This window comes from Malania oleifera, chromosome 9 (genome assembly GCF_029873635.1).
Source record: "Malania oleifera isolate guangnan ecotype guangnan chromosome 9, ASM2987363v1, whole genome shotgun sequence".
NCBI classification, from domain to species: domain Eukaryota; kingdom Viridiplantae; phylum Streptophyta; class Magnoliopsida; order Santalales; family Ximeniaceae; genus Malania; species Malania oleifera.
In genome coordinates this window covers 26,141,534-26,168,862 of record NC_080425.1, presented here as the reverse complement: position 1 = coordinate 26,168,862, position 27,329 = coordinate 26,141,534, and the positions used below count along the sequence as shown (strand labels likewise).

At 37.8% G+C, this 27,329-nt stretch overlaps 1 protein-coding gene across 5 annotated transcripts in view; it reads right to left on the bottom strand.

The window, feature by feature from the left end:
• LOC131163969 (K(+) efflux antiporter 3, chloroplastic) overlaps window positions 1-27,329 on the bottom strand; it is a 110,423-nt gene that overhangs the window by 28,409 nt on the left and 54,685 nt on the right. For all 5 annotated transcript variants that reach the window (XM_058120834.1, XM_058120835.1, XM_058120837.1 and 2 more), the window contains 3 exons: window positions 19,600-19,713; window positions 19,411-19,512; window positions 19,192-19,326 (listed from right to left, as the gene is read on the bottom strand). In XM_058120834.1, the coding sequence (XP_057976817.1) occupies window positions 19,192-19,326; window positions 19,411-19,512; window positions 19,600-19,713 (351 nt within the window). The remainder of the gene's footprint in view (window positions 1-19,191; window positions 19,327-19,410; window positions 19,513-19,599; window positions 19,714-27,329) is intronic.

Genomic DNA, 27,329 nt, shown 5'->3' with positions numbered 1-27,329 from the left:
AATAATGCAAGTTTTAGGACTAATATATTACAAGTTAAATACATCTATGTTGTGCATGTGAGGTGCATAGTTGCATTACAAAATTATTGATTAATATGTTTCTAAATTTAATTGTAGGGTATTTTTTGAACCCACAATTTCTTTATGGTGCCCCACCCTCTCCTGAAGTTGCTAGAGAAGTCATGGATGGGGTTAAAAAAGTGATAACCAAGTTGGTATCTGATATAGATACTCAAATTTGGGCTATTAATCAAGTAAGTATTGGTTCCATTAAATTGAATAATGAATTGTTCTAGTATTCTGTAATACTTTTAAGAATAATTATTAATGCATCTAATTAATTAATTATATTTCACAATCATCCTTTTTTAGTTGTTGCTATATCGAGATAGGCAGGAGGCATTTGGAACCCCATTGGCTCAAAGGGTAGTGAAACAAACAAATCCTGGTAAATATGACTATATAGCTAAATAATGGATGAATGACTCTATTTTCTCTCTTTATGTTCAAATTTGACTTTTGAAATATACGCTATACTAACATAAAACTCTTTTTAATTATTCATGCAGCTGAATGGTGGATTCATTATGGCTTGTGTGCTCCTGAGCTCCAAAGAATAACAATCAGAGTTTTTAGCCAGACCACATCAGCTTCAAACTGTGAGCGTAATTGGAGCACCTTTAGCCTCATCCATACGAAAACAAGAAATAGATTAAAGTACATGAGACTACAAAAACTTGTTTTCGTACATTACAACATGAGGTTAAAGTTAAGATGTACAATGAGAAGAAGCTAACGAGAAATTGAAGAGGGCTTCAATCCTATCAATTTGGACTACATTTTCGAAGAAGATGATCCTTTAAGTCAATGGTTAGAGGAGAGAGAGACACCACTACTCGACAGTCAGGACAGTTCAAATTGGTTAAATGAAGAAGTTGGTGGTACTACAGAAGAAGGTGATCAACCACCAATAAACGCGCATGATGATTCAAGTTCAAGCCCTGAACGTACACAAAGTGATGACAATCTTGGTTTGAGCCCACCAAGTGATGATGATGGTAATAGTGGTGCTGGAGCTGGGGTTTTTGGGGTGGAGGGGGGGGGGGAGCAATGGTGGGGGTGGAGGCGGCGGTGTAGAATATAATTATGGATATGACACAGGGACATCATTTGCAAGGGATATACATCCTTCTTATCCTTTTGGACTACATGACATACCTGAAAATTATGACTTGGGTATTCCTCCAGGGAACCAATCTTCACAACCCAGGAGAAGGAGTGCTCGTGGTGACCCTAGTGATTCTACTGAAGATTCATATGGTGTGGTTCATAGTTTTGGCGACTTTGGTTTAGATGGTTCATCATCACAATCATATGGATCTTATCCAGCATATCCACATTATGCATCTCGTGACTCACATTTTTATCCTAGTGGATCAGGAATCTCAGGAACTAGTGAGCCTTCTTCTACACACTACCCAGAGCCAGCCCCTGCTCCAACTTATGGACATTATTCAGGAGGATTTTCACCACCAGTACATTTTCAAGAGCAACAATGAAATGACGCAAACTTGGGTATATTCAACTATGTATTTCCACAAGGATGGGGAGATAATTTCCCATCCCAATCTCAAGATACAGTTGCAAATTATGAAGACCCTCCACGTCATTCTTTTTGGTGGTGACATGTGTTATGTTATAAATTTGTAATATTGTATTAATGTATTTTCAACTATTTATTGATATTTGATATTAATTACTTTTTAAATTCATGTATGTGTAATGTGTATATTGAGTATTGAGTCTACTGATTTATTTTTAGTAACTTTATGACTTTAATTAATTGATTCTTATATTTATACATCTTTTTACTCATTAAAGTAATGTAAACTATAAAAAAATATGCTTTTTTTTGTAAACAGCGCACTAAAATTAATATAAAAATCATAATGCCTATTAAAAAGCATTTGTAGGTTGAATGAAAGCCTTCAAAATTCATTAAAAATCATGTATTAATGGATTTCATGCTTATTTTTCGATTTTGGCATGGTTGTGCATGCGTGAAAAAAATTCACGACCAGTACGCCCGCTTCCTATTACGTAACACCTGCATCTCCCACGACCGTTACGCAACGTTACCCGCAACCGTGATTTCGAACCATGCAATAAACATATTCAACTAATACAAATGAAATTCATAAATCATTTAAATATTATCTATTATACAAATAATCATAATTTACATAAATAATTAAATAAAATGCTGCTATAAGTTTATTTTTTCATATAATTTCAAAAGCATTAGTAATAATATTTTGTTTCAATAAAAATAAATAAAATAAATTAAGAGAGAAATTTCACTTCACTCCTAAATCTCATATTTGAATTTCAAGGAAATTTCATTGTATGGTTAAAATTTCGACAAGTTTCGCTGAAATTTCAAGATTTCGATAAATTTCGGGATGATTTGTTGAGATTTCGATGGAAATTATGCAAAACGGAAATCAACTGCCATTTCGATTTCGAGGGTGATGGAAAGCGAAAATTTTGACAAAAGTTTCGACAATTTCGTAGAAATTTAAGACCATAACTCCCACTCAAAGGGGTATAAATGTTTTGAACCCATTTCCAAAAACATATTTGTTAGCATGGATGTTACATTCTTTGAATTACATCTCTATTTTATGCCTCATGTTCAAGGGGGGAACCAAAACAAAGATTTGGCTGTGCTTCATGATTTTTTCCAAATTGAAGACTCGCAAAATGATCCTTCTCCAACTTTGATTATTCAACCTGAAAACCCAAGTTTTATTGTACCAAGAAAAAGTTAGTCGAGTTTGTTAGATAGTGATAAGGCAGGACTTCCTACAGTGCCATCTCATGGTGTTCATGATCCTATAATGACTAACAAAGGGGAAACAGAAAAAAAACACCACAGCATTGGCACCATTTGACATTGTTCATGGTTTTCCTAAAAGAAAAAATCAAATACTTATTCTAAGTACCTCGGGCATTGCTTTATACCAATCAAGTACCTAAATATCTTTGGGGTGAAGCCATTCCTACTGCTACATATCTCATAAATAGAACACCTAATAAGCTTTTAATCTTTGAAACACCTTTTGATATTTTTCATAAGTTTTATCCAAAAAATCTGTTGTCTTCTTCTTTACCACTAAAGATATTTGGTTGTACCGCTTTTGTCATATTCATAGTTATAATCGAGGAAAACTTGAACCCCAAGCCACAAAATGTGTGTTTGTTGGTTATGCTCCCACTCAAAAGTGGTATAAATGTTTTGAACCCATTTTCAAAAAATGTTTGTTACCATGGATATTACATTCTTTGAATTACATCCCTATTTGACGCCTCATCTTCAGGGGGGAACCAAAACAAAGAATCAACTGTGTTTCATGATTTTTTTCCAAAATGAAGACTCGCAAAATGATCCTTCTCCAACTTTGATTATTCAACCTGAAAACCCAAGCTCTATTATACCAGGAGAGAGTGAGTCAAGTTTTTTAGATACTGAAATGGCAGGTCTTCCTACAGTGCAATCTCATGGTGTTCATGATCCTATAATGACTGACAAAGGAGAAACAAACAAAAAAACACCACAATGTTGGTACCATTTGACATTGTCTACTCACGACAGAGTACAACTCGAAAGAAGGGGTCTTCCAATCCTCTACACTGTCCAAATCCGTAAACCCTCCAGGTAATGTCCCCACCGAGCCTTTACCTCATGTTCAGTCCATTTCATCTTTGAATTATGAGTCCTCTAGTTTTGAACCCGAGTCTAGTTCCAATCCTGAGTTCAATGATTCTAAACTTCCCATTGCTGTCCAGAAGGGTGTGAGGTCTTGCACCCAACATCCATTGTAAAATTATGTGTCATATGAAAATCTCTCACTTGTTTTTCATGCTTTTACCTCACAATTGTCTTGTATCGAGATTCCTAATACTATGCAGGATGCTCTGAAAGTTCCTAAGTGGAAGAAGGTTGTCTTCAAGAAGATGAAAGCTCTTGAAAAAATTGGCACGTGGGAGTTAGTTGATCTACCAAAAGGAAATACAACTGTAGGGTGCAAATGGGTGTTTACAGTCAAGTATAAATCTGATGGTTCTCTAAAATGGTATAAAGCTAGATTGGTTGCCAAGGGATTCACTCAAACCTATGGCATTGATAACTTGGGGACATTCGCCCCAGTCACAAAGCTAAACCCTATAAGAGTTCTTTCGTCACTTGGAGCTAATCGTGACTGGCCTCTGCAACAGTTGGACGTAAAAAATGCATTTTTTAATGGAGACCTAGAGGAAGAAGTGTACATGGATGCACCTCTAGGATTTGGTGAAAAGTTTGGCACAAAGGTGTGTAAACTGAAGAAGTCCTTATATAGGTTAAAATAGTCACCAAGAATCAGGTTTGAGAAATTCACTCAGTTTGTTAAAAGTCAAGGGTATACTCACGGGCAAGGTAATCATACAATGTTTATAAGACATTCACAAGATGGGAAGATAGCGATACCGGTTGTCTATGTAGACGATATAATTCTCACTAGAGATGACGCACTTGAGATGAACCAATTGAAGACTTCCCCCTCATCAACATTTGAGATCAAGGACTTAGGATCTCTGAGGTATTTCCTTGGAATGGAGGTTGCTCGGTCGAAGAAAGGGATTGTTCTCTCCCAACAAAAGTATGTCCTTAACCTCCTTAAGGAGATTGGGATGAGCGGTTATAGGCCAACAGACACTCCAATAGATCTCGATCATAAACTTGGAGATGACAAGGAAGGTGATCCAATGAATACAACTCGGTATGAAAAGTTGATGGGTAAGTTAATTTATTTATCACATACACGACCCGATATTGCTTTTGAAGTTGGGTGTATGCCTCAAACAAAAATTCGCGCCTTTCATGCCTTAGTGTTTAAAGCGTACACCTTTTGGATCCCCATTAGCTTGTTTTTAAAATATAAATTATATTTAAAAAAATAGAAAACGTCCCAAGGCATATTTCAACAAGAGAAACTCCCCAAATGATGTATGCCTTTCGAAGTTGGGTGTACGCCTCAAACAAAAATTCTCACCTTTCATGCATTAGAGTTTATAGCGTATGCCTTTTGATGCCCCATTAACTTGTTTTTAAAATATAAAAAATATATTTAAAAGATAGAAAACAATAAATTCGGGCACAAATTCCCTTTATTTTTGCAAGCTCCAGACACTCCTTGACAAAGCAACTCCTTCAATGAAGTAGCCTCTTTTGGATGAAGTTTTGCTGATTCTCTCAAGTGAGACTGCTCCTCTAGCACCATTTTCTCTCTGGCAAACAATTATTCCCAATCTTCTCTTCTACTCTCTCTTTCCCCAAGGAACCCCTCTCTCATCTCTCATCTTGAAAACCTCTCTTCCTTTCTCATCTAGAGTCACTCAACAACGACTCTCTTCAATTGTCTCCCACCTTTATTTGTGTCTTTTTCATTTTACCGGGTGCATAGGCATGTGGCTTTATTGTTGCAGTCTACAAGAACATGGCTCATTAAAGCATATTATTAGCTTGGTATATTTGTTTACACTTCATCTTTTTTTTCCCTAAAATACTCTTTAGTTTTAAAATTTAGACAACAAAATTTATAATTTATTTTGATAACTTTCATATTAGTTTTGATATATATAATTTATATTGTATATTTACAATAAAACGTTAAATTCTCAAAAGGCTAATGCCAAAACACCTTGAGATCAAGGTTTATGCCTCTTCTCATTAGGGCTAAAAAACTCACCTTACGCCTTAGCCTTTTAAAACACTCAATTCAAGTTCTTCAAATTAGCCATGGATCATCCTAAGTAGGGGTGTACAAAAATTACCAAAAAACCAAAAACCGGACCGAAACTGAACCGAAACACATCTCAGTTCGGTCTTTCAGTTTGCAGTTTCAGTTTTGGTTTTGAAAGATAAAAAATTTCAGTTTCAGTTTCAGTTCTGGTCCAGAACCGAACCGAAAAACCGAAAAACAAATTAATAAATTATAATTGTATAAATTTAATATAATACTAATATTTAGAGTTGTTGTACACTCATTACACATATTTAATATTTTAATTACAAAACAAAATGCCTAATACCCTTAATAATAAAATACTTCAGCACCATCAGTTTATAATGAATTAATATAAGAATCTTTGGGTGGCAATGTGGGATTATATAGTGATGGTGAGGCTGCCCCAGCCCCCAGTTGTAAGATTGTCAATGTAGGACAATCTGAATCCCTCAAGCAAAATGGAAAGATTGGTTGCACACTTGCACTGCTGCTGCCCGCCCACCCTGCCTTCCAGAATCCAGACACACCATCTCATATCCCACATTGATTGCACATGGGAAGGGAATAAGTTTCCCTTCCTATAAATACCAACTCCCACCTCCCCTCCCCACCCTCTCTTCAGCATTACAATCTCAGCCCATATTTCAGGCTTGTGCTGCAGGCCCATGTAGGCCAGCAGCCCTCAGTTTTTCAATCCAAAGTTTATTATAGTTTAAAATTTTAAAAACTGAAGTTTAACCAAACCAAACCAGAAAACCAGTGGTTTCGTTTTTTATAAACCAACTGTTTACGGTTCAGTATCGGTTTATGAAATTTCAAAACCGAAGATTTTGGTTCGGTGTTCAGTTTTACTAATAGCTGAACTGAATAAAACCGATTACACCCCTAATCCTAAGCTATGTCTCATTGAGCCCTAAATGCCTGCAGTGCTTTCCCTTCCAAGTTCCAAATGAATGGTGACCAACCTTATTTTGGATTCTTCAGGAGTGACATCAACTTTGAAGAATTTTTTTTTACCTATTCAGATTTTAGTTGAAGAGAGAGGGGGGGGGGGGGTGCGCTGGAGTACTTGCCAGTAGATTGGATAGATTTTTATTTCGCAGGGAGTAGGAGGATGAGTTTCAGAATCTCACTCAACATACTCTCCCTAGGATCACATTTGATCATTTCCCTATCTTGTTGGAATACAGTAGGGTGGTGCAGGGCCCCACTCCTTTTAGGTTTGAGAACATGTGGCTGGACCATGTGACTTTCAAGCCTTTAGTTAAAGAGTCTTGGGGAGGGGGGGTGTTATGGGAAGCAGTTGGGAAGGTTTAGATTCATGAAAAAATTGGAACGTTTGAAGGAGAAGTCACAAGTTTGGAATCAGGAGGTCTTTAGTGATGTTAGAATTAGAAAATTTAGACTCATGGGAGAGTTGGGTTTCTTGGATAGGAAGGAGGAGGAGGAGACTATTATCTCAAATAGTGAGGAGACCAAAAGATTTTCTTTGGAGATTGAGTTGGAAAAGGTGATTTTTCAGGAATTGAGGAGTTGGAGGCAAAGGACTAAATTCAAATGGGCAAAAGAAGGTGATTGTGACTCTTCTTTCTTTCACAAGTTAGCTACTGGCAAGAGGAGTAAAAATTTGATCAAGGAGTTAGATATGGAAGGGCGGGGAAGCCACCAGTGATCAAGTTCAGATCCCCTCTATTATTCTTATTACCAAGTTCTTTCAAAACTAGTATTCGGAGGAGAACCACTGGGGACTAATGTTAAAAGGGGTTGGATTAGAATCCTATTTCAGTTTTAGAAAAGTTGGTTAGAGAGACACTTTGAAGAAGAGGAAGTGAAGGGGGTGGTTTTTGGTATAGGAAGGGATAAAGCCCTAGGCTTGGATGGGATTTTAAAATAGATTTTCTCCAAGAGTTTTTAGAGGTTGTAAAGGGTGATGTGCCAAAAGTTTTTACTAAATTCTTTGGTAATGGGATTTTAAGCAAAAACATTAACTCCTTCTTTATTGCCTTGGTGCCTAAAATGTCCACATCTGTTAAGGTTGATGATTTTAGACCTATTTGCCTTGTTTCTAGCGCGTATAAAATTATCACTGAAGTCTTAGCTAATACGATGAGTGTGGTACTTGGTGATACCATTTCTAGTACCTAGAGTGCGTTTGTGGTAGGACCGTACGAAGGCAAATACCGAATGCTATACTAGTGGCCAATGATGTGGTGGAGGATGTTCATACTTCATAGGAATAAGAAGAAGAGGCTCAGCTTTAAACTAGATTTCGAGAAAGCCTATGATAGAGTGAGTTAGAGCATCTTGGATAAAGTCCTAGAGAGAAAGGGTTTTTGGCAAGCATTGGTGTTGGTGGATTAGGGGCTACTTGTCTAATGTGTGGTTCTCGGTCATTTCAATGGTGAGCCAAAATCATAGTTAAGTGCTTCTAGGGGCACTAGAGAAGGTGACCCTTTATCCCCTTTTCTATTTGGCCTTGTAGTTGATGTGTTGAGCAGGATGGTGGATAGGGTTGTGGAGAGGGGGTTAGTTAAAGGTCTAGAAGTAAGGAGAGAGGGAGTAGGCATTTTTCAAATTTTCAAGAGGGTGTCTGGTCTTAAAATTAATATGGGGAAGAGTGGTTTAGCAACTTTGAATGTGCCCATGAAGCAAGTAAGGGTAAGGACTATTGAAGTGGGGTGTGGCATTCTAGATTGGCCTATGACTTATGTTAAAGCTTGATATACATTGTTTGCCCACAACCTAATAGTTTAAGTTTTTAAGTAAAGCGGTAATCTAACATACTACCAAAGCTAGTTACCAGGAGGTCCTAGGTTCTAGTCTTGTTGCCCACATTTATTATGTGGTGTTTAAAATTTATTATATTCCCAATAATTATTTCTCCACATGCTATCGAGTTGCACGTGTGGGGGAGTGTTAAAGCTTGATGTACATGGTTAGCCCACAACCTAATAGCTTGAGCTTTTAGGTAAAATGGTAATGCAACAACTTACTTGGGGATTCCTTCAGGGGGTAAAAGAGCAATGGATTTTTGAAATCTAGTAGTGGAAAGGGTGATGAAGAGGCTAGACAACTGGAAAGGGGCTCTTTTCTCTTTAAGTGGTAGAATAACCCTGATTTAGTATTTCTAGCATTCTGTTATATTTCTTGTTTGTAAGATTCCAATAGGGATTACTAGCAAGCTTGAGAGAATTATGAGAGACTTTCTATGTCTGGTTGTGTTTTTTTTTTGGGGCGGGGAGGGGGGTGCGCTCGCAAGAACCACTTACTTAGCTGAAGTGAGGTTTGTATAACAAAAAAAGAGAGAAGGCTTGGTTTTAGGGAAGTTGGTAAAAACATGGCTCTTCAAGCTAAATGGTGGTGCTTCCCTTTAGAGGAATCGTCCCTTCGACATAGAGTGATAAGAAGTAAGTTTGAGTTGGATAAGAAAGGGTGGGACACCAATGACAATTCAGGATGTTCTTTGGGAAGTCCATAGAGATCCATATCTCATATTTATCCTTCTTTCATCCCTCACATTAAACTTGAGGCGGGGAGGGGCTCTTGAATCTGTTTTTGGAAAGACCCTCGGCTGCGTAATGCATCCTTATTTTCTTTATTCCCTCGTTTATTTCAACAGAGCTCTGAGCAAATAGATCCATTTCATTCTTTGTTAGGGAATTGAGTAGCCCATTGGTTTATTGGAATTTCCATTTTACAAGACCTCCTAACAATAGGAAGATACTGGAGTTGTTGTCTTCGTTATCTCTATTGAATGAAAGTAAATATTTCTTCAAGGGAGGATGTTCGGCCTTGGTCTTTGGATCAGTCGGGAGTGTATTCTTGCAAATAGTTTACTGAATTCTTAATTCACTCCAATTCTTCTTTCCCAAACTATCATTTCATCTAGAAGGCAAAGGCTCCCTCAAAAATTAAGGATTTCACTTGGTTGGTTGTGCTTAATAAAATTAATATTAATAACTTTCTGCAAATTTAGAGATCTTTGAAGGCTCTCTCTCTCCCTATCTATGCGTGCTCTATCACAAAAATTCCAAAACAGTTTCTCATCTTCTAATGCACTATGAATTTTCTTGAGCGGTTTGGGATAAGCTTTTTGGTATTTCAAAAGAGGGTTGGGTATGCCCTTTGTAAAGAATGAGAATGAATCAATTGTATATTCAATTGTGTATTCTTTACATACTCGGGTCCCTATTTAACATGTACACAGAGAATAAAATATGGAAAAATAGAAGAGGACGCAACTTGCAATTGAGATGTGTTCAGTTTAGCTTCGGTGGGGGGTCTCAATTTATAGCCTCTAGCTTCTGGCAAGATCTCATGGTAGGTGGTGGTGGCTCACCTACCATGGTAAGCCGTCATTCACCAACCGTGGCCATCATTCACATTGTTGGTCGTCATTCCACACTCCCCCTTAAGTTGGATCATAGATATTGACAATATCCAACTTGTATGTGAAATCACCAAAACTTTGTCGAGGTAGTCCTTTGGTGAAGATGTCGATTGTTTGTTCTTTGGTAGGGAACATAAGTCATGCAAATGGTTCCTTCTTCAACCTTTCCCTTGATAAAGTGTTTGTCCACTTCTACATGTTTGGTCCTGTCATGGTGGACTGGAATGAGAGAGATGTTAATGGTTGCTTTGTTATCACAGTAGAGTTTGATAGGAAACTTTACCGTGACATGCAACTCCTCCAAGAGTTTCCGTAACCACAATCCTTCACATATCCCTTGCGCCACTGTTCTAAACTCTGCTTCAGCACTACTTCTGACCACAACATTCTATTTTTTGCTTCTCCAAGTGTTTCCCTATACAAAGGTGCAGTACCCGGAAGTGGACCTTCTATCGTCTGCTGATCCTGCCCAATCAACATCTATGAAGACTTCTATTTCTTTTCTTTTACATTTTTTGAAGAATAGTCCTTTGCCTGGAGATCCCTTGAGATATCTAAGAATCCTGTACACTGCTTCTAGGTGACTTTCCCTTGGTGAATGCATGTGTTGACTCACCACACTTACTGCAAATGCGATGTCGGGTCTAGTGTGTGATAAGTAAAATAGTATTCCAACTAATCTATGAGACCTTTCTCATTCAACAGGTTTTCTGATGTCTTCTCTTCTTTTTCCTGCTTCAATGGGGGTATCGCTTGGTTTGCACCCAAGCATGCCGATTTCAGTTTTAGGAGGTCTAGGACATACTTCCTCTGAGAAACATTATTTCCGTTCTTTGATCTAGCAACTTCCATCCCCAAAAAATACTGCATTTGTCCCAAATCTTTTACCTCAAACTCAGTGGCCAAGACTTTCTTCAATCTATCCATCTCTGCTATGTTGTCTCCAGTTAGGATGATGTCATCGACATATACAATCAGAATAGTATGGTCTGATTGTCCTTGCCGATACTCTTGGCTCCTAATTACCTTTGTAAATCTATCGAACCAGACTCTTGGAGACTGTTTGAGTCCATAAAAGGACTTTTTGAGTTTGCATACTATGTTTTCTTCACCCTTTTTACAAAAGCCTAGTGGTATCGTCATGAAGACTTCTACTTCTAGTTCGCCATTCAGAAAAGCATTCTTGATGTCAAGTTGCTAGAGTGGCCAATCCAAGTTGGCTTCCAAGGCTAGGAGAACTCGGACCGTATTCAGTTCTGCCACGGGTGCAAAAGTCTTTGTGTAGTCAATGTCATAGGTTTGAGTAAACCCTTTTGCAACAAGGAGGGCTTTGTATCGTTCCACTGTCCCATCAGCTTTGTATTTCACAATGAAGACCCATTTGCAGCCCACTGGTTTCTTCCCTCTCGATAGATTCATCAGATCCCACATTCCACTTTTTTCCAAGGCCCCCATTTCCTCCATAACTGCCTCTCCATTCAGGGATCTCAAGGGCTTCTTGAATATTCTTTGGAAGTTTTATCTTGTCAAGATTAGAGGTAAAAGTACGACACCCTATAGACAAATTATTGTAAGACATGAATTTGGAAATGGGATGAAGAGTACATGACCGAGTTTGTTTTCTGAGTGCAGTGGGTAAATTGAGATCAGCTTGTGTAGGTTTATCAAAGGAGGACTCAAGATTACTTGAAAACATTTCCTGATCAAGAGTGAATGAAGACTCATGGTTGCTTGGATCTATCACCGGTTCCGACTCTTTTGGTGCCTCAGGTATGAGATTCTCTATGTCCTTTAATTTTGGCTTTTTTTAGTAGACAAGTATCTCCTTGTTATATTGTTTTCTTGCATCTCTCCCTGAATTCAAGTTTTCTTTTGTATTTGGCAGATTAGAAGCACTTTTCAAGACAGGCTCAGTGTTTGGGACAGGTTCAGTGTTTGGGACATGCTTAGATTCAGTAATAAAGGTATTGAAGTCCAAAACTTGAGCTTCTTTACTACTCAAAGTCTCCCCTTGAAGCGAGGGCTTTTGGAAGTAAGGAGTAGTTTCAAAGAAAGTAACATCAAAACTAACAAATACCCTTTTTGTTTCAGGATCATATCATTTGTACCCTTTTTGGGTAGGAGAATAGCCAAGCAAGACACACTTGAGGGCGTGTGGATCCAGTTTATGTCGATGATGTATATGGACAAAAGCAATACAACCAAACACTTTAAGAGAGAGATTTGAGCTAAGACGGGAGTTTAGAAAAAATGCTTGGAATTTTTGAAGAGGTGAGGCAAAAGAGAGAACTCGACTAGGCATTCTATTAAAGAGATATGTAACTGTGAGAATGGCATCACCCCAAAAGATTTTTGGCATATTGGTAGTAAATAGAAATGCACGAGCTACTTCAAGGATATGTCTGTTTTTTCGTTCAGCAACCCCAATTTGTTGGGGGGGTTTCGACAGAGGAACTTTGATGAATTATTCCATGTTCGTGGAGATAATTTCCCAGAATACGATTAAAATATTATGTGCATTATCTGTACGCATAATTTGAATTTTCGTGTGAAATTGTGTTTGAATCATGGAATGAAAATTGATAAACACAAAACACACTTCAACTTATCTTTCAACAAGTATACCCAACAAATATGAGTGTGGTCGTCAATAAAAGTAACAAACCATTTTGTGTGGGTACGATTGAGAGTGCTAAACGGGCCCCATACATCATTGTGAATCATAGTAAACGGTGAGGTTGGTTTGTACTTGGACTTTGGGAAAGAAGTATGTTGGTGTTTTGCAATTTCACAAATCTCACATTGAAAATCAAATGATGTTTTATTCGAACAAATGGAAGGAAATAATTGTCTCAAATACTAGAAATTGGGATGACCTATTCTAAAATGACATAACAAAATATCACTATCTTTAGGAACAAATGTAGAATCACAAATAGCAATTTGACGTTGTTCACTCACATTAGCCTCCTTAAAGTAGTAGAGTCCCTCACACTCCTTAGCACTGCCAATCGTATTCCCTGATAATAGGTCATGAAAAACACAACGAGAGGGAAGAAATTTAGCAAAACAATTGGAATTCTTAGTTAACTGGCTAATGGATAGTAAGTTGCAGGATAACTTTGGAACATGAAAAACGGACTCCAATGTGATGGAGTCAAAAAGTCGGATATTTCCTTTGCCTGCGACAAACGAGAGTGATCCATCTGCAATTTTAACTTTCAAATTTCCAGCATAGGGTGAATATGATGAGAAAAGATGATAGGCATCAGTCATGTGGTCAGAGGCACTAGAATCAATAATCCAAGGAGTTTTGCATCTAGAGGTTATACTCATGGCTTGCAAAAAGTTACCTCTTTGGGCTAAAGAACCCGAAGAAATATTTATGGAAGACTGACCCGAAGTTTAAAAGGTATAGACAACATCTTGTAGAGTTGTTCCAACTGCTCAGAGTTAAATGCATCCGCTTGAATTGGAACTATTACTGCTTTTCTCCCCTTGAGGACTCTCGGCTTGATTATCAATCGTGGCTTGGTAGCACCGATTTTTGTTGCGTTGTCGTGGCTTCTAGTTGAAAATCTGGGAAGCATTTTCAGCATCGGAGTATGTCTCATGCACCGCATCCCACACATCCTTTGCCTTCGGGAGAAATAGGTACGTTTTGCCAATGGGTGGCTTCATAGAGTTTATCAAGCATGACATTATCAAGGAGTTCTTAGACCGCCATTTCTGGGATGCCACTACATCGGTAGGAGGTGGTCGCCGAGTCTCACCAGTAAGAAAGCAGAGCTTTCCCTTACCGTCGATAACGAGCTTGATTGACTGTGCCCATTCTCTATAATTCTTACAATTGAATTTTTCCACAGTAAGATGGAGTGAGGAATTCTCAAATACGCTAGACGAGCCCATGGAGGAGGTTATCTCTGACTCTCCTTCCTGGGTTGCCGACTGGCCGAACTCATGGCTGTCTTCGTTTTGGGCAGCCATGGATTGCTTAGGGTTTTAGAGTAACCCAAACTCCAATACCATGTAGAGAATGAGAATGAATCAATTGTATATTCAATTGTGTATTCTTTACATACTCGGGTCCCTATTTAACATGGACACAGAGAATAAAATATGGAAAAACAGAAGAGGACACAACTTGCAGTTGAGATGTGTGTAGTTTAGCTTTGGTGGGGGGTCTCAATTTATAGCCTCTGGCTTGTGGCAAGATCTCATGGTAGGTGGCCGTCGTTCACATTGCTGGCCATCATTCCACACCCTTCTTCGGTGGGAGAATTGTTAGCTATTTCTTTTGCAGACTTTGGTAGGAGGAAGGATAAGGCAGTCCTATGGAAGTATGAAATATTTACAGTTTTTGAGGGTTATGGTTGGAGCGTAAATTGCGAAATGCAAGGATATTCACTGGGAAGAAACTAAATTGGGCACTGGTTTGGGATTAAATTCAGTATTTGGCCTCACTGTGCTGTGCTAGAACCGGATTTTTCAGAGGAATTAGTTTCCACAAGTTAAAAGAGATGGGAGGAACCTATTGGCAAGTTGAACTTTAATTTTGTTGTTGTTTTCTAGATTTTTCCAGGCCTTTTTCAGGAAATGTCTCATTCTCCCTCTTTTAAATTCTCTTTCCTATTAATGAAATTTTATTTTGCTACAAAAAAAAAAAAATGTCAATCTTTTCTCCTAATTCATTCCCACAAAACTTGGAAAAAATCTAACATGGAAAATCTTGTTGGAGCTTGATGTCAGCTAGTTACTGAATCATCCACCAAAGGACTGGCTGCATTAATCATTGGGTTCAAACTATGAATTCCTTGTGTTTAACGCATAAATTCAGTATTTTGAAGGCTCAAACTAGGTAATAAGCTCTCAATGTTCTGCAAAAGATCTCTTGTTTTGTGCTGCGATCCTACATACTCCTCCATTTCAAGAACCACAACTTTATTTATTCAGGTCTAGAGGTTTGGTACCTTTTGCCTTCTACAAAATCGATCTTTGATACCAATTGATATGTTGTGGGGAGTCTTACAGTGACTCAATTTAATAGAATTTGAATAATAAGTATTTGATTACAGAGAAATAAGAACAGTAAGTGTAAGGGGGAAATTAGAAGAATCAGAAAGAATTAGAAGAGTTTCAGATATTGCATTCATTTCATGCCTTTTTCTCATCAATCACAATTATATATATAGTTGTCGCAATGAGCCATCCCTTCCATTTCAACCAGAATCAACAGAATTACTAGCTACTGCTAACCATATCACCAGAACATACAATCTAGAGACAGATGGATGTTCTCTCCGCATGGCTTATGATGAATCAGTCAACCACATTCTTCTCCACTGGAAATTGGCTCTGTCCTTTGATTGGATATCAGTGGGTTACTGCAAATTCTGTGGGAGTGGAGATTTGGGCTTGGAAAGGCATTAGAGCCATCAAGAGAAGCGACAGGTTTTTAATCTCATTCTTCTCACCCCCTTTTGGTGTGCTTGGAAAGAAAGAAATAAGACAGTCTTCAAAGATCCAGTTACTCAGCTTCAGATTTGCGAAGAGCAATGGATTACTGATGTTTCCAGCAGGCATAGTGGGCAAATTGTGAACGATCACAATGTATATATTTATGTATGCGCACCCTACAGCATGGATAACTTTACGTACCTCAGGTTAACATCTCCTTGATACCCAGCTAATAAGAATTTCTCTTTATCAATCAAAAGAAGAAAAAAAAATTACAATCTAGTAACTTTTGCAACAAATGTAAAAAAATTAAAAATTAAAAAAAATTAAAAAATAATAATAAATAAATAAATAACATGGTTTAAAGCTTATCCTAGGAGTTCAAACCCCAAATCAATCTCACTTTCACATTCAGCAGCGATCACCATGGCACCACCCACAGACCAAACCTCTTTGAAGGCACTGTTCATGATGCAGTTCTGCAATCTTAATTTAATTTTATGTATATATCAAATGTTGTTATTTGTGGGTGCTGGGGGTATATTTGTAACAGATGTAAAAATATGGTTTATGGCCCATACTAGGAGCTCAAACTCTAAATCAATTTCACTTTCAATTCATCAGAGACCACCATGGCAACATCCCAGACCAAACCTTTCTGATGGCACTGTTCATGATGCAATTCTGCAATCTTAAGTTAATTTTCTCTTCATGTCAAATGTTGTTATATATGGAGGTTTTGGGACTTTCACCCAAGGGAGGCATAATCCCTACCTGCTCAATTATTTCACACAATAGCAATTCAACAATGCATACACAAGTTTTGCCATAGCAAGTAAAACTATCATCCTTACAAGATGAATATCTAACACATGAAAATTTCCCAACTAAACAAGATACGCAGCTATGATAACCAAAGAAAACATATATGCAATCATATCAAGTAATTAGAAATAACAAGCTTAAATCTTCCTCATTAGGATTCAACTCTATGCAAGTTTCTGGCCTTATTTCCTTTGAAAACCCAAAATCCCTAGGTGAATGTCTCTCTCTATCTGAACCCTTTTCTTTTGTGAGATACCTTTTGGTAAGCAACAGTTTGTGGCATTCTTTTGTGTGTTGGTGTGTTGGGGCTGCTCTGCAGGGTTTAAAAGGTCAAGACAGCAGCTACTTGCTGCCAGCTGCTTGCCAAGTGTCTCTTTCCAGGCTAGAAACATGGCAGGACTGCAGCAGCCAGTAGCAACAACAGTCCTGCAGTGCTGCCATTTGTATGCCAGGTTTCGGCTGCTGGTCTGGGAGCTGCCAGGTGGCTACTGCTGGTTTGTAGTGCTGCCAGGTGTCACACCTGTTTTCAGCATGCCCCATCCTGTTCTTTTTTCTTTTCTTTTTTTTTCTCTCTATTTTCCCCCAACTCTTACGCTGTTTATGTTTTAGCATATCCCTGATAATTTCCTTTCATCTAAGCCCCTCCGAGCACTAATAAGTCAAATAGAATTTCCAACATTAGATAACACAACTCAAATAAATAACATGGCAAATACGAAGTTGTTTAATGCAAAATAAAGCAAAGTCATGCTAATTTATGAAAGTTGTTTAAATTTACCATGGCTTAAAGGGTATGGTTATCACATAAAACAATTTCACTTTCATATTCAGCGAGACCACCATGGCGCCACCCCAGACCGAACCTTTCTAAAAGCACTGTTCATGATGCAATTCTGCAATCTTAATTTAATCTTTCGATTATTTCAAGTTTTGTTATTTATGGGTGCTAGGGTAACACGTAAAATATGGTTTGTGGCCAATCCTAGGAGATCAATCCCTAAACCAATTTCACTTTCACATTCAGTGGACACTGCTACAGCGCCACCCCAAACCAAACCTTTCTGATGGCACAGTTAATGATGCAATATTGCAATATTATTTTAATTTTCTGTTTATGTCAAGTGTTGTCATTTATGGGTGCTCGGGGTATTTTTTTGATTTCCGAATTTTGGGTTTATTTGGGTCAAATTATCTTTGGGGGCATTATTTTGTAATATTCAAGTTTATTTTTTGATGGGCCTCTAGAAGATAACTGAATTTTAGAGGTGGTTAACATGCAACAAAGGAGTTAAGACTTCTATTGAAAGCTTTAGGCCTAGTATGAATAGGAGTCTTCAGACGTTTCTAGGAGGGTTTTCAGCATTTATCTTAGAGAAGATTTCTCTCCAGAGCTCAGCTCCGGACCAGCTAGGGTTTGATGATTTCAATGCTTGGGTTTTCAGGATTCGACCCTGCAATTCCCAGCAATCCCTCCATCACTGCTAAAGGAGCAAGAAGCTAGCAGAAATCCACTGTTACATTTCTGAAACAGTGCCAAAACAGGCACTAGTCTGAGGATTGATTTGCCATCGTGCCTAAAAATTGTCATATATTTTGGTTGTGCCTAGAAACAACAGTAACCTCTTTATTATTTTAAGGATCCAATAGTTATTCGAATCAAGAAAGGTTGTCAAAAAACTATTCTGAAATATCAGTTTTTTTTGTGAATTTTTTTACTATTCTACTCCTATTTGCATCAGTATAGTGCCAACATTATGGCAAACTCCTTCATGGTTGGCAAGAATTTGTTGAGGCCCTATTTTGGGCTCCTGATGATGATTTAAGAAGAAGAAGAAATCCTAATTAAGAAACTGATTCTAAATTCAGATATCATGTTGCAGGTTTTAGTTGGAGGGGGAGTGAGAGAGAGAGAGAGAGAGAGATGGCGATGATGAGAAACAAAGGCGAGAATAGAAAACATGCAGGTTCTGTATCTCACTGTCACACATGTATTAGTATCCACACGAGGTACAAATACAAAAATACAACCACAAGCCCAATCACTTATTCATAGTAACAATATAGGAATCTGATATTCTATATGACCATTTATTCGATTTTAATTTGGTGATACTACAAGTTATTCAATCAAACACAGTAAGGCATCCAAGAGTATTGAGGCCTTTTAACTTATATCAACTGTTTTCTGCCATTCCAGTATTTCTCACAATAATTCAATAAAAGCTACAAAAAGGCTGCCTTCACATATGAATGGCATAGTTCCACCCAGTGCGGGCTGATATTTGTTTGAAATATGTACCCTAACTATCTGCTGAGATGCCATCTAAACATATAAAATCCATTGTGCTTTCATGTAGTGCTGGTCTAGTCAAAGTGAAGGTAAGGAAAAGGTTTCAAATTCCTTGGAAATGTGAAGGTCTCTAAGTGTTCTCAAAAATAAAAAATTACAACTTGTACCAAAAAAAAACTATATAGGCTGGCTGTTTCTAAGTAAAATATGTAGTGAAATTTTTTCATATTCTTTCACCAGAATTCTATGCCATCTAATGATGATTGATGAACCTCTATGAATTTACCAAAATATATAATAGTTTATCCATAAATTGATTTTTCAGTCAATTTGAAAATGATAAAGGATGAATGAATAACAGAAACTAAAGGACAATGCACAGCATGAAATAATTTCAGTACCTGCATGTCAATGGCAGTCCCTGTAGTTGTAAAAAATAACCCAAGAAGTAAGCCTCTAAATGGCCTAATATCAGCTTCAATCTGGGTACGGAAATTTGTTTCTGCCAATAGTGCCCCAGCAAGAAAAGCTCCAAGCTGCACATGAAATTGAAACCAGTATTTAAAACAACATAAACAGAGCTGACCTTAACAGATCACAACGTGGCAAAGAAATCAAACCGTGTCACTAAAGCCTAACTTCTGGGTAAGAAGTGAAGTTCCAGCAACTGTCAGTAGACAGAGAGCAACAAAAGCTTCTGAGCTCCTTGCTTCTGCTACAACCTTCAAATATTCAACATAATTTAGCTTCTTAAAGCACAGAATGAATTTATTTGGAGCTCATTTTAATTCTAAAAATATGATTCACACCTCAAAAACTCTCCTAAGAAGGTATTTGCCTCCAAGAGAAAGAAGACCAAGTCCACCTAAAGCCTTTAAACTTTCTTTAGCAAGCATTGGCCAGACACTTCCTTCCACGAGATTCTGCACGAAAAAATAAGTTGAAGACTTGTGGTTAATGAGTTACTTCATGTATCAAACAAGCATGGGTTTTGTTAATGTTATTCGGTCATTTAGCATTATTAGTATGTGTTTGAGTTGTGTTAGTAAGTGTGAGTTAGTAAGGGTATTATGATCATTGATATTTTACTTGACATATATTATAAATAGAGGGAGAGACCATTGAGGTTAGGTCTTTCATTTTACCCAATTATTCAGCATGGCATTAGAGCAAGATCCAACCTAAACCCTAAGCTCAAACACAAACCAAACCCCAAACAAAATCCTAAACCTAAAACCTGCTGCTGTAGAAGGATAATCTGCACCACAAAAGACCAGAAGCAAAGTCCAGGAGCTGCCAGAAAATACAGTAGTCACAGGAAAAATCCTGGACGCTGCTGTCCTTTCAGAAACTCAGAAGAACACCTTATATTTTGCAAAAAAAAAAAAAAAAAAAGCCACATAGCCACCCTCAGAACATGCTGATCTGCTTCCCTGTGAAATTTCACAGCCAGAGAGTGCCCACATGCCGCCACGTGCTGAACGGAATCTGGCAGCTCTGACTCCATGCATCGGCACATGAGAGCTTGTTGACCAAGATTTCTGCTCCCATTTTTTCCAGAATGTTCTAAATACCTCCATACATCATAATATCAAGTTCTTCATCATGTATTTTGTTCAAAGAATTTAAATTTTTTGATTGTTCATTCAGAGCACTGTGTTAATGATTGTTTGGTACTTTTAGAGCTATGTGCTGGTTTCTTGGGGCTCTAAGTTTTTGTTTTTTTTTTTGGCTGTGGAAGACTTATGCTGGTTTCTAGAGTTGTGAGTCATACATGGTGGGTCACCTTGTTCCAGTGCTGTGTTGGTTTCTTGGGCCTTTGTCCAACTTTCTTGGTGCTGTCACAGCATTGTGCTGATTTATTTGTGACTCGTTCATGGTGGGTCACCTTGTTTGTTATCATTGATCTAAGTTTGTGAGTGTTGGGATGGAGTTTGCAAATCCCAAAAGTATGGTTCCTTCATTAGTCACTTGAGTGAGTGAACTGCATACTGTAACTATATCAAAGGAGTATTAAAGGTTTCAACAGTATTAATCGTCTCAACAAGCATCTTTTCACATCGCATCTTTCGCCCATAAAAGTAATCCTACAATCTGTATGTCATCTGGTATCTCTCCCACTAGTCCTTGGGTTATCGATTCTGCTGCCACTAACCATATGACAGGTGCATCCAACTTCTTTTCCACCCTCCACTATCCTAAAAATCTATAGGAAATAGAAGTTACAAAGTAGATGGAGAGAAGTGGGTAAAGGATATAACACTTTGATGTTTTTGATTCCACCTTATGCAAATGAGTTGAGTACATGGCTATTTATAGGCTTCACTTAGAGCCTAGTGTATATATCCATCATAATTGCTACTAACACATTTATTGTAGCCTATTTATGTAGTTAAATGAATCCCCATAAACACATCTCCCATTTCAAAAGACCTTTCATATACTTGAACCAAACACAATGAATATACATCAAGTTTAATTTATTTATTTATTTTAATTTCCAACAAAATCTACCTCAAGTTACCATTGTCGATGGGTCCACTACCACAGTTAAGGGGATTGGAACAGTAAATCCTACTCGCTCCAGCTCTCTTTTTTTCATTTTATACATTCCTAAATACCCTTTCAATTTCATGCCAGTTAGTAAGCTTATAGAGACATTAAATTGTTTCGTAACCTTCTTTCCTGATTCTATGGTTATTTAGGATTTGAAGACAAGGAAGATAATCAGCACAAGATGTGAGCTCGTGGGCTTTACTACTTTGAGTCGCTCTCTCCTTCCATTGCCTGCACAGCCGCTGCTACACCACTTCAAATCCATTGCCTCCTTGGTTGTCCGTCCTTGGACAAGTTGAAACAGTTAGTTCCTACCTTGAGTTCTGTGTCTAAACTTAAGTGTGACTCTTTTCAGTTTGGAAAACATTATCGTGCTCCCTTTGCTTCCCAGGTCAACAAATGCGCAATCCTTCCTTTCATGCTAGTCCATTCCAAAGTTTGGGGTCCTAGTCGGGGTCATTTCAGAGTTGGGGTTTCGGTACTTTGTCAGATTTATTGATGACTAATATAGGATGACTTGGTTGTACTTAATGAAAGATCATTTTGAGTTGTTTGATGTCTTTCATGCCTTCTGTTCGCAAATAAAGCCTCAGTTTGATATGCTAGTCAGTATACTTTGTAGTTTGCAGTGATAATGCTAAGAAGTACTTCAATACCCAATTTTTCGGATTTCAAGGGAATAAATTAGGAAATTCTATTTTTTAAAATCTGAAATTACTATTTCAGTTTCTAGTAGTTTCTTTTCCTGTTTTCTAGCCTAGAGATCTGCTGATTTGATTTTCTGATTTTGTGGTGATTTGATTTGCTGATTTTGTGGCCTTCCTAATTTGCTGGCCTTCCTCTACTATTTATCTCGAAATCGCATCCCCTGAAATTCAATAAGAATGGTCATATTCTTCTTCTGAAAAATCCATTATGGTATCAGAGCCTCGTGCTTTTTTCTTCTGATGATGTTGTGTAAGTTGGCGATGACCGACGCCCAAAGAAATTCTACTGGCTCTTCTAGTACTTCCGAAACCATTCCACCCAATCCTCCCAAGTTTGAATCTACTGATTACTATTCCCAGAATTCAGCCCTTTATCTCATGGTTACAAAACTCAATGGGCGTAAGAAACGATGGTGCGAGCATTGCAAAAAAACCATGGCCTACGAAGGAGATGTGTTGGAAGCTTCATGGTAAACCAGCAAATTGGAAGCCAAAATCCAAACGTGACAGTCACTCCTACCAAGCCACTGCTGAAGAGATTCAAGAGCCTTCTACCAACTCGGATGCAGCCCCTTTTATCAAGGAGCAATTAGAGCACCTGTACAAATTGTTTCAATCTCCAAAACTGTCCTTAACTTTGTCTTGTTCTTCGGTACAGAAGGGTGACTCTCTTGCGACTGCATTTTTAGGTGCTATTCCTAATTCTGCTCATTCTTGGATAATTGATTCTGGTGCAACTGATCATATGACTGGTTGCTCCAAATTGTTCTCACCTTATAGTCCGTGTGCAGGTAATAAAAAGGTCAAAAGTGCAGATGGTTCACTCTCGGTTATTGCCGGGATAGAAACTATCAAACTCACTTTAATGTTAACTCTCCATGATGTGCTCCACATTCCAAATTTGTCCTGAAATTTGTTGTCCATTAGTAAAATTACCTCTAATCATCAATGCCAAACTAATTTCTACTCTTCTTATTGTGATTTTCAGGAATTGACCACAAGGAGGATGATTGGCAGTGCTAAGGACAAAGATGGACTCTATTATTTTGACGATTGACCTAACTTAAGTAGACAATGTCAAAGCACTTGTTTAAATTCTGTTTCTGTTTTCAAAGATAATGATATCATGTTAGGGCATTATAGGTTAGGCCGTCCTAGTTTTCAAAATTTAAAATACTTGTTTCCCAATTTATTTCAAAATAAAAGTCCATCTTCTTCTCCTTGTGAAGTTTGTCAATTTGCTAAACATCATCGTGCATCCTTTTCCACCCAACCCTACAAACCAAATACACCATTTGCTGTGATTCATAGTGATATCTGGGGCCCATGTACGTATTCTGAGAAAAAGTGGCTTGTGACCTTTACTGATGATCACATGAGATTAAGTCAGGTTTATTTGATAAAGGAAAGATCTAATGTAAAAACAATTTCAAAAAAATTTACACCATGGTACAAACACAATTTCAAAAAAATATTCAAATATTGCAAAGTGATAATGGCCGAGAATATTTCAAAAACATCTTGAGACAATTTCTTCTTGAAAAAGGAATTGTTCATCAAAGCTCTTATGTCGACACTCCACAACAAAATGGTTTGGCTGAAAGAAAAAACAAACACTTATTGGAAGTAGCTCGAGCATTGTTTTTTACCAATCAGGTACCTAAATATCTTTGGGGTGACGCCGTTCTTATTGCTACGTATCTCATAAATAGAACGCCTAAAAAGCTTTTAAGCTTTGAAAATCCTGTTGATGTTTTTCATAAGTTTCATCCAACAAATCGGTTGTCTTCTTCTTTACCACTAAAGACATTTGGTTGTACCGCTTTTGTTCACTTTCATAGTCATAATCGAGGAAAACTTGAACCCCGAACCACAAAATGTGTGTTTGTTGGTTATGCTCACACACAAAAGGGGTATAAATGTTTTGAACCCATTTCCAAAAAAAATGTTTGTTACCATGGATGTTACATTCTTTCAATTACGTCTCTATTTTACGCCTCATCTTCGAGGAAAAAGTGAGTCGAGTTTTTTTAGATACTGATAAGGCAAGTCATCCTACAGTGCCATCACATGGTGTTCATGATCCTATAATGACTAACAAAGGGGAAACAGAAAAAAAACACCATAGCGTTGGTACCATTTGACATTGTCTACTCCCAACAAAGTACAACTCAAAACAAAGGGTCTTCCAATCCTTTACACTGTCCAAAATCCGTAAACCCCCTAGGTAATGTCCTCACTGAGCCTTTACCTTATGTTCAATCCATTTCATCTTCGAGTTCTAAGTCCTCTAGTTCTAAACACGAGTCTGGTTCCAATCTTGAGTTTGATGATTTTGAACTTCCCATTGTGGTCCGGAAGGGTGCAAGGTCTTGCACCCAACATCCATTGTCCAATTATGTGTCATATGAAAATCTCTCACTTGTTTTTCGTGCTTTTACCTCACAATTGTCTTGTATAGAGATTCATAATACTATGCAGGATGCTCTGAAAGTTCCTAAGTGGAAGGAGGCTGTCTTCGAGGAGATGAAAACTCTTGAAAAAATTGGCACGTGGGAGTTAGTTGATCTACCAAGAGGAAAGACAACTATAGGGTGCAAATGGGTGTTTACAGTCAAGTATAAATCTGATGGTTCTCTAGAACTATATAAAGCTCGATTGGTCGCTAAGGTATTCACTCAAGCCTATGGCATTAATTACTTGGGGACCTTCTCCCCAGTCGCAAATCTAAACTCTGTAAGAGTTCTTTTGTCACTTGCAACTAATTGTGACTGGCCTCTACAACAATTGGACGTAAAAAATGCATTTCTTAATGGAGACCTAGGGGAAGAAGTGTACATGGATGCACCTCCAGGATTTGGTGAAAATTTTGGCACAAAGGTGTGTAAACTGAAGAAGTTCTTAGATGGGTTAAAACAGTCACCAAGAGCCTAGTTTGAGAAATTCACTCAGTTTGTTAAAAGTCAGGGGTATACTCAAGGGCAGGGTGATCATACAATGTTTATAAGACATTCACAAGATGGGAAGATAGCGATACTGATTGTGTCTCACTAGAGATGACGTACTTGAGATGAACTTATTGAAGATTTCCCTCTCATCAACATTTGAGATCAAGGACTTAGGATCTCTGAGGTATTTCCTTGGAATGGAGGTTGCTCGATCAAAGAAAGGGATTGTTGTCTCCCAAGAGAAGTATGTCCTTGACCTCCCTAAGGAGTCTAGGATGAGCGGTTGTAGGCTAGCAGACACTCCAATAGATCCCAATCAGAAACTTGGAGATGACAAGGAAGGTGATCCAGTGAATACAACTCGGTATCAAAAGTTGGTGGGAAAGTTAATTTACTTATCACATACACGGCCCGATATTGCTTTTGCTGTGAGTTTGGTAAGCCCATTTATGCATTCACCCTACGAGAAACATTTTGAAGCAGTTTATCGGATTCTCAAATACTTGAAAAGTACACCAGGAAAGGGTTTACTCTTCCAGAAGACCACACAGCAGAACATAGAGGCATACACTGATGCAGATTGGGCAAGCTCAGTTATTGATAGAAGATCCACGTCAAAATACTGTATTTATGTATGGGGAAATAGGGTCACATGGCGAAGCAAGAAACAGTATGTGGTTGCAAGGAGCAGTGCCGAGGCAGAATATAGGGCTATGGCTAACAGAGTTTGTGAGATGCTATGGCTGAAGAGAATTCTTGAAGAGCTGCAGATGCCGGTGAACATGCCAATGAAGTTGTATTGTGACAACAAAGCTGCCATAAGTATTGCTCAAAATCAAGTACAACATGACCGCACAAAGCATGTAGAAATTGGCAGACACTTCATAAAAGAGAAGATTGATAGTGGAGCTGTTTGCATGCCTTTTGTTCCTAGTACTCAACAAATAGCCGATATCTTCACCAAAGGACTTTTCAGACCTAGTTTTGAGCTCTTTGTAAGCAAGTTTGGCATGATAGATATCTATGCTCCAACTTGAGGGGGGTGTCAGATTCTAGGGAATAAATTAGGAAATTCTATTTTTTAAAATCTGAAATTACTATTTCAGTTTCTAGTAGTTTCAGTTTCCTTTTTTCTAGCCTAGAGATCTGCTGATTTGATTTCCTGATTTTGTGGTGATTTGATTTGCTGAATTTATGGTGATTTGATTTGCTGTTTTTGTGGCCTTCCTCCACTATTTATCTTGTGATCGTGTCTCTTGAAATTCAATAAGAATGGTTATTCTTCTTCTAAAAAATCCTCTACAATTCACTACCTATATGACTAATTCAGGTATGATCCATCAGTCCTCTTGTGCCCTACAGCCACTGTTTGCATGATGGCTCCTGTTTTACTCAGGCGTGACCTTTTTTTTCTCAATTCCTGCTTTCAGGCGGGGTTATTCCCACAATCCCAGCAACGCTATTTGTCTCTGTGGGCATGAAACCCCTTCTCCCAAACTTCCTACAAGCTGACTTTTTTAAGAAAGGTTGTTCACTCCACAAAAAAATAGAGTTGCAGAGCAGAAAAACATACATATTCTTGAAGTCACTTGTACCCTATTGTGTCAAATGAATGTCCCCAAAATTTTCTAAATTCCCCCAGTGCATGGCACGGGGTAATAGAATTAGGTGAGGAAATTGAATAATTTAAAATGTCACGTTCAATTAAAAAGGCTGAGGCATTAAAAAAGGTAGTTTCTGAATAGATGTCCTTTAGTTTCTTTTTGTTTCTTACATTTTTCTTTTTATATTTTTTAGATGTTTTTCTTTTCCTTCTTTGTTTCATATCTCTTTCCTCCTAAAATAAATCTTCTCCTGATATTGGGAAAAAAAATTAAGAAATAAAAACAAACCGAAATCTAACATAAAATAAATTACAGTAAATAAAATAGATAGCCAGTTATAAACCCTACACTATTATAGGCATTTTCCTTTAGAGAAAAGCTGCCACTTTCTTGCAGGTGAGACTGACAACCTTCAGCTTAGGCTTTCAAGGTTAACCAAATTGATCTAACCAAGCTTGTTCTGCTTCACCTAGTGTTGTTGTGAAACCTCCACAGCTTGTATCCCACCTGATCACCATCACTTATACAATTTTATGCAATCACAGTCCCATATGCACACAAATTTACCCATTGATTTTTGTGAATTTTATCAGAAGTAGAAATATGCAGCATTGTCTTAGAAAAGTTATCCACAAGGATTTCCCTTCTTGCAAACGGCATACAAACTCTACTTTCCCTGTCTTCAAAACATAAAGTTGCACCATGTGGCTTTAAAAGAACAAAG